Here is an 8,791-nt window from a genome sequence, read left to right on the forward strand (position 1 = left end):
CTACTCGGTGTTGTCTTCATGGGGCTCGGACCATATTCGTTGACTTGTTTCACTTTCTCAATTTCTCAATCCTTCTCCATAAATATCTTATCCATATTTTCTTATAACTTATGATTCAAATTAGTGGTGAATTATGTGCTGGCTATGCATTAGGTGTAACTAAAATGAGGTTGAATGATTGGTGTGGTAAATAAAAAATAAAATAAAAATTGAATTCCAGAAATTTGTGATTTTACGACGACTTTAGTTTGATTAAAAAATTTTTGCTCAAAAAAAAAGTTTTATTAAAATATATAATCTTCCATTTTGTATTGCAAATATTTTAGTTTTAGAACTATGACATGTTGGTTACTAACATCTAGTGTCAATATTGTGTTAAGATTGATTAGTTATTTAATCATGGAATTTTTGAATAGATAAACACCATAATTTCAGGTTTTGAAAAGACATCTTCTAGAGAAAACAAGTATAAGCTGAAAGCTCTGTTTTTTTTATTTTTTTTTTTATGTACAGAAATTAAAAACAATATTGAGGGAAAACGAACATGATGATGATGAGCGTGACAGCAATATATCATCATTATTATGTTATTTTTATCATTTATTTATTTTTAAAATAAAACCAAGGTTTTTCATTTCCCGCACCAACCCCACTTTTCTTTATTTTTCCATCCAATGCAAAGACCAGGTGCCAAACGACTGCGTTTTTATTTGACCACGTCTACCCCCTACTATTAATCGATTTTTCAAAACCCCCCCGTTAGTTTTGTTTCTTAATTTGTTAGCTAATTAAGTATAAACAAAACAAAAAACATGACATCATGCGATTAGTTTTTTTTTTTTTTTTTTTTTTTTTACTGCCCATGCGATTAGTATTAATGTTCCTTTTCTACCAAAAAATATAATAATGAAAATTCGTGAATTCTATTTAATATTTAAAGATAAGGCGTAACATTTTGTTTCTTCAAACTGATGTTTTTTTTTATATAAAATTTTACTAAACAAATGTTATGTTTGATTTTGTATTTTGACCAAAGTTTAATTGCCAATATATAAGGGAAATTAATATAAATTAGAAACTATGGGGTGTATATTCAAACATAATATTTGTTATTTTTATTTTGTACACACACAATGACACAAGTCACTTAAAGTTGAACAAATAGTTTTTTGGGGGTTGAATTTGACGAAATCAAATCAAGAGTACCGGGAAAGAAATTAAGAAAAGTATTTGGAAAAAAAAAAGGAAAAAAAAAAGGATAGAGAAGAAGAAGAACACAGAGATCATCTTCTCCCACTCTATAAATACGCTTTCTCCATTTTCGGATCGTTGAACAATCAATCAATCTCTCTAAAACGTATTTTAGTATCTTCTTCATAGATTCTCGAGAAGAACGAGCGACGTACTACGATGGCGACTAAAGTATATATCGTGTATGTTAAAGTTTCACTTTTTTTTTTTTTTTTTGAACTTTGCGATTTTTTAGGAGCTAATTGATGATGGGTTACGCTCTTAAGCCATGCGTTCGCTTTCTGATTCACTTCACTGAATTTGATTTGATCTTATATAACTCAATTTTTCAATTGTTTTGTTTGATTTATGTGAATATTTCTTACTTTGTGATGGTTTGATTTATGATTTTGGCTGCTTGAAACTCCACTTTTATTGATAAAGTAATTTGCTTTATATGTTGTTTCGTTGGTATTTTTTTTAATTCAATTTTGGATCTTTGATACTGAATTTTTATGGATCCTGATTTAGCTCCACTTGTTGGTTTGATCTTAAGTGGCTTTGGTGGGTTTGATCTCAAGTTTAGTCAATTGACATTTGCAGGTACTATTCTATGTATGGTCATGTGGAGAAATTGGCTGAAGAGATAAGGAAAGGAGCTGCCTCTGTTGAAGGTGTTGAAGCCAAGCTATGGCAGGTGAGAAGAAGGGCTTTAACTACTTTGTTTCTGTTGATGAAGTACTCTTGCTTAGTTACCAAGCCAAGCTAAGGCTATGAAGTGTCTTTAATACTATGATTTGAGTCTTTAAAGTAGTTTGGGCCATTTCCATTTTCAAGTTCCTCAATTTTGGATTCTTGACTGATCATCTGCTTTGCAATTTCTAGACTCATAGAGAGATTCATTACTTTTCCATGCCTTGTTTACTTGCTATATGGCATCACTCTTCTCTGCGTTGTTTAGTTTCTATATGGCATTACTCTTCTCTGCCTGTTTACTTGGTATATGGCATTAAGTGTTCTGCTTCACTGACTTGATTTGACTAAGAGGACATGTTTCTTTTTTGGACTCTGCTTATCCAGGTTTTGGATTTCCTCATTCTTGCTGCAACTCTTTTACAATAACATGTGTTGTTGCATATTCTAAGTTATATAAATCTATGTGAATCATTGGAATTGATGAATTGTTGTTGGCCATAGGTACCTGAGACGCTACCAGAAGAAGCACTTTCTAAGATGAGCGCACCACCAAAGAGTGAATCCCCAATCATCACTCCCAACGAGCTAACTGAAGCTGATGGGTTTGTCTTTGGCTTCCCAACAAGATTTGGTATGATGGCTGCTCAGTTCAAAGCCTTCTTAGATGCAACTGGTGGACTCTGGAGGACTCAGTCACTCGCTGGTAAACCAGCTGGTATCTTCTACAGCACTGGCTCTCAAGGTGGTGGCCAGGAAACCACCGCGTAAGTTCTCATCAAGAACAAACACTTGGCATCATCTCTTACAATCTATATATATACTTATCGAAAACGTTTTCTGTAATCTATAGATTGACGGCCATAACTCAGCTGGTCCACCACGGGATGTTATTTGTCCCAATTGGTTACACATTTGGCGCGGGAATGTTTGAGATGGAGTATGTGAAAGGTGGAAGCCCATATGGAGCTGGAACATTTGCAGGAGACGGTTCGAGGCAGCCAACAGAGCTGGAGCTCCAACAAGCATTTCACCAAGGCAAGTACATTGCCACTATCACCAAGAAGCTCAAGGGATCTACTGCTTAGAGCTCAGGACGATTATGGTATCAATAAGAACAGTTTGGTTCTTGTTTTTATAAATCATATAATTCTTTATCTTTGAATTTGGGGACTTTTGTGATTTTTCGGGTTTAATTATTATCTTAAAATACATGATATTATTTCACAGCAATAATTCTTGTCTTTGTTTCTACGTATAGATATGTATGATTTGTACTTGTGTTACACTCCAAACAAAAGATGCGTCGTCATTGTTCTTATAGTTAACTTTTGTTATACTTGAATTTTTTGGTTTCATTAACTTATTTCTCGTTTTACACTTTTATCATATAATGTTGAACTTCTTACTAACAAAAATTACATCAGAAATATAATGATATATTTTGTAAAAAAAAAAAATATTAAAACTTTAAGCAACTTATCATAAAAAAACAACAAAGAAAGATGCAAAGTGAGAGAGCAATATTTATTGAATCCCAGTAAAGTCCCATTACTAGCAAATGTGGCCCAAAAAAAAACCAATGTTGGATTGTAATGTAGAAAAAAACTAGTGTTGACATTACTTGCAATTACTAAAACTCTACAGCGAAAATGAAGACTTGAAATGGTTTCAAGTACTAAATGTTTCATTAGTCACTCAGAACAATGACAAAGAGATCCCCATAAGCCAAGTGGCTATGACGACTGACTGGGTAGCTAAACACCAGGAGTTCGATGCAATTCCTCTTCCCCTTGTGGGTGTCATAAGGCCAGTGAGCCGTGCCGTGAAAAGAAAAAAACATAGTCACTCATAACAATGATTCCTAACTCTTTTTTAAGTTAATAGTTTATTGGTTATAAACAAAAACAAAATAAAAAAAAGAAAAAACTCTCCCAGACATGATTTCCAAGGAGTTCCTTTTAACCAACCCTTCTGACGCCGGTGGAGCTGCTGCTCGCCGGCGTCGAGATTTCACCGGCACATTTCTTTTTTGTCTTCGTTCTATTTATCTTAGTGTTCTTTTGTGCAAGTTTCCCCCCCCCCCCATTTTTTATCTTTTCTTAACCCTTCTCTGACTCCTTTCGCTTCTGCCTCCGACCCAAAACCCAATCAGTGTACGTTCCGGCTGATCTATCTTTCACCGGAGAAGCTCCACTACAACTCTCCCTCACCTTGGCGTTTGTTGGAGAAACTAGGATTTTTCCCAGTGGACCTAATTTCCCAAATTGATTCAATTCACGGCCAATGTCTAGTTCCGCTGATCCCTCAAGCACATGAGAAGATTCATGCATCGCAAATCTCTCTGACAAGTTCGGGCAGACATCTCCTTCAATCCTCATTTTGGCAAGCAATTATGAATCTAGGGTTTTCTCCAGTGGACCTAGGTTCCAACCTTGAATCAAACCATGACCACCGGCTATTCCTTTCGATCTGTCACTCAACAGAGGAGTTCCCTGCCCCATAAAGCTCTCTGCCTTGTACGGTCAGCCGCCGCATTCATCTTTCTCCCTGGTATCCGTTTGTGAAACTAGGGTTTACTTGGGTGGGTCTTATCTCATCTTTCGGCCCGTTAAGCTTTTCAAACGCAAAGCCCTCAACCTATAAACCCAGGTACAAAAATTCGGAACTTCGTTTAAACCCGACTTCAAGGTTCTTTAGAGATGGGTGTAAGAATGTTCGACATAAATTACATCTTCTATCGATACCACTATCTTGGGTCAACTATTTTCAACTGCAAATCCTGGTCCGGATTAAGTCCTCGACGAATCATGTTCATCAAAGCTCAAAGCTTTCGGGACCTCCGGTTCTAGTCTCTAACCACACCAAAGGAAACGGTGGTTACCGACACCTCCACAACCCCCTTTCTCCATGTCCCGTGATCATCGAGCCTTATCATGCCCAATTTATTAGCCTCGGGAATACCCTCCACTCAACTGCTGCTCCATATCTAAATCCATGTAAGTCCATATATGATCCCTTGTTTCATGTGTTAAAGCCATATTTTAGCCAATGGTGTGATCAAGATTACACATTCTATGGACTCCATTTGAGGAGTAATTCATCATTGTTGCTTTGGCCTCGCTTTAATTCTCTAAGAATCATGGCATTTGTATCTCGTTTGGCTTTGTCGTTTGAACCCTCTTGCTGGATGTTGGCTGACATATGGATCTTGATTAGTGGCCTCTTTGGCTACGGCTTTGCTTCCAAGGCCAGTCTTCATCCTGTGACAACTTTTGCATCTACCTGCAAGCTCCAGAGAACTACCAACTAGGGGTGTCAAGTTGGGTAAACCAACCCAAACCAACCCATAACCATAGAGATTTAGTATTAAATGGATAATGAGTCAACTCAACTCATTAAGCAAATGGTTAGGATCAACCCACAAACTCATTTAGCTTAATGGATTAATGGGCTAAATGAGTTGATCCATATTATATCATAATCAGAAATTTAGTCTTTGTGTAATTTTATAAAATCATCAAAGCTTATGTAATTTTATACATAAACTGTTTATCATAAACATGATATATGTCTCCAATACTGCAATACATGTCAATACAAAAAACTATAAATTTTAAAACAAAGTTTCAAGTAAGCTAAATGAGCTAACACCTTGACTGCTCTGGACACCTTGGACTCCTCTGGACACCTTGGACTCCTGCACATGCTCCACACGCACATGAATCCTCTTCCTTATGATCCTCATAAAAACATCATAAAAACTAATCTGCGGTTTTATGTAACTTTCACCTCTGAATGATGGCGGTTTTAAGTCTCTGGTCTTGTAGGGCAGGAAGAATCCACAGAATTTGGATCCGATCGAATAATAACAGTCTCGCCATTGTCATCTACAATTTATAAGAGAAAATTTAAGTAATTCAAACTAATCCAAGTAAAGCAAACTGATAAACTATAGTATTTCTTACCTTCTCCATCCACCTTGTAACCATGTATCCAAGAACGAGTGCATAAAAAAGCTTGCACATTACTGGGAGCATTTAGTGAGCATTTTTCATAATGTCTTTTCAAATTAGATGTTCCACTAGTAGGCTGCCACAAATAACTCTTTGGACATTTCTTACAATAAGCCCTTTCTTCACCATCATCAGATTTTTCTATTACAAAGTAATTCCACATTAATGACCTCTTACTTCTTTTTTCATGATGAGAAGAACTTACTAGTGTTCTAGATTGTGATGCACTTGATGATGATGATTGTCCAACAAGACCACTAGGGGGTTCTTCTTCATCATTCAATTCATCAATCATTTGTTCTGCAAACCAAAACACAAAAAATCGTATTTCATATCAGCCCAAAACGAGACAATATAGCAAATAACTAGCACATAACTGCTAGAACAACAACACCAAGCTAAAACCCTTAAACCATTAGAGACACCACATCCACTTAAACCACAGCTAGAACAACACCACCAAGCTAAAACCCTTAAACCATTAGAGACACCACATCCACTTAAACCACAGCTAGAACAACAACACCAAGCTAAAACCCTTAAACCATTAGAGACAAACACTTAATCGAATCAAGCTAAACACTTAATCGAATCAAGCTAAACACGGAATCAATCGAATCGAATCAAGCTAAACACAGAATCAATCGAATCGAATCAAGCTAAACACTTAATCGAATCAAGCTAAACACGGAATTAATCGAATCCACAAAAGAAACAAATCAAAAAAATATGAAGCATGAGAACATAATTTAAATGGGTTTAAGTGGGAGACAAGATTTAGATCATACCCATGTATCCGAAGTCTGAGTCTATCGAAGAAGACGAAGTGGGAGAGAGAGCGAAATCGAAATCGAAAGTATTGATATCTTCGTAAGAAATGAAATAAGAAATATCTTCGTAAGAAATGAAATATGGGTTTTGTTCAGAAAGAAAAATTGGTTTAATCTAGTATTCAAAATTAATCAAATGGTTTGGTTTTGGTCAACCCTTAAACTCATTTTAATCCAATCTATTTCAACCCAATCCACTAAACTCATAAACCAATTTGACTCATTAACCCATTAATACTCAAATTATCAACTCAATAAGTTTTTGGATTGGTTTGGTTTGAGTCAATCCATTAATTTTGACCCATTTTGACATCCCTACTACCAACCAATCTCGACCTATCATCAAGCCCCTTCTCCGTGTACTCCAACCGGTAAGAAGCCAAGCTTTGATACCTTCTAAACGCCAAATTGTCTTATGACCGTGGCTTTCTCCTCATCCACTGATTTGTTCATGGAAGAGCCTGTCAGCAATCTTGACCTCAAATGTATCAAGCTCCTCCAAGAACTTGGCTCAAAGCTCTCAAGAATCTCTTGTCGATTAATTCTATCTCTGCTTTATCTTATTGTTGTTTTGGCATTGGAAAATGCCCTTCTATATTGTAGCCTAAACAATGCTTGTAGAGTCCTTAACTCTTTTTGAATAATGAAATCGCAAGTGGTCTGACAAAAAAAAAGTTATTGGTTATAAAAATAAAAAAAAGTGTTGCTTGACGTTTACAATCAGCGTTTTAAACTTGTTTTATATCGGCCAGGCCCTTTTATACTGTTAATCATGTGATCTTTTACAAACTAGAAATAGCTCGCTCTTGATAAATTTTTATTATTCCTTTGCTTTTCCAAACTCAGTGAGTTTTTTTTGTATCACAAAAAGAGAAAATTATTTTCTTAATCCACACACGCATAATATTATACTCAAATGTACAGTATACCTAATACCTTACAATGTTCAGCAATTCTTTACTTATTTCATTCATTATCAACCGTACCCCGGACTCCCGGAGTTACTACAGGAACATTTTGATATTAGTTTAATCTTAATTATAAGGGTTCGTTTAAGCTTGAGCATCATGGATTCGAATATGCTCCAACACGAGGATTACTGAAGGATTCTTAGACGATAGTGTAGATATAGATTAGTACGTACAATTAATTCCTCGACTCACACACACACAAACAATCTAATAGAAAAGAAAAACTTGGATATATTAAAATGGTCAGTAGACTCATGACTAATAAATCCATAAGAATAATATTTCATAAACTTTCCAAAAAGACATTTACGTATGAACTACATAAATAAAGTTAAGCTAGACAAAAACAGCATTATTTATCTATATATATTGTGATATATAGAAGAAAAAGGATCATAATTAGTTCATGGATGGAATTATCTATATTTTCATGGATATGCTCTACCAATTTACTACGGTTGTGGATTGATATAGTATTATTGGATCTGAAAGACTTTATGATAAGGAAGAGACCAGTAAATGCCTGTTCTTTTTAATGTCGCTCGATGAGCGATATAGTCTTTAGATCTGAAATAGTCTTCAAACTAATATATTAAACGTGAGGGTCACTATGGTTTCTTCGCTTAGAATTTAGATTTATTTAAACATTGCACAAAGTGACAGAAACCTAAGCGATACATATGTTTCCTTATATAATCAAGCTATACTGTGTAACATTTTTCGTAGGCATGAACAGAGATGTAGCCTTAAATACAATAAGAAAGAGTTAATATAATAACAAAGATCACGGAAAATCGGTATTTTCATATCCCAGCTAAGGGGTATGTTGAATTCTTACCCCAGCTTTAACAATGAGCAAATCCATACATTAACTTAAATAAAATTCAAATTCACTACCTCAACTTGTAAAACTGTGTTGAATCATACACAAGCCGTAACGGTGTTAAAAAATCGTTAATGGTTGCTTACGTGGAAGCCACATAAGAAACGACGTCGTTTTGAGAAACAAAAGAAACAGCTTCTTTTTCTCAAAACGACGACGTTTAATGCT

At 35.3% G+C, this 8,791-nt stretch overlaps 1 protein-coding gene across 1 annotated transcript; it reads left to right on the forward strand.

Moving 5' to 3' along the window:
- The first annotated feature begins 830 nt into the window (after window positions 1–830).
- LOC104725970 (NAD(P)H dehydrogenase (quinone) FQR1) lies at window positions 831–3,268 on the forward strand. The gene is made up of 4 exons (XM_010444722.3): window positions 831–1,433; window positions 1,834–1,927; window positions 2,428–2,690; window positions 2,777–3,268. The coding sequence occupies exons 1-4, from the start codon at window positions 1,411–1,413 to the stop codon at window positions 3,009–3,011; spliced, it is 615 nt and encodes a 204-aa protein (XP_010443024.1). The 5' UTR covers window positions 831–1,410; the 3' UTR covers window positions 3,012–3,268.
- The last annotated feature ends 5,523 nt before the right edge of the window (window positions 3,269–8,791 follow it).

Source organism: Camelina sativa, chromosome 11 (genome assembly GCF_030686135.1).
Source record: "Camelina sativa cultivar CO46 ecotype springtype chromosome 11, ASM3068613v1".
Lineage (NCBI taxonomy): Eukaryota > Viridiplantae > Streptophyta > Magnoliopsida > Brassicales > Brassicaceae > Camelina > Camelina sativa.

Excerpts from the sequence above, each read along its gene's own strand:
- LOC104725970 (XM_010444722.3), top strand. The coding sequence starts at position 1,411 with ATGGCGACTAAAGTATATATCGT. Across the intron at positions 1,928-2,427 it reads TTGAAGCCAAGCTATGGCAG|GTACCTGAGACGCTACCAGA; the intron begins GTGAGAAGAAGG and ends TGTTGGCCATAG. Across the intron at positions 2,691-2,776 it reads GGTGGCCAGGAAACCACCGC|ATTGACGGCCATAACTCAGC; the intron begins GTAAGTTCTCAT and ends TGTAATCTATAG.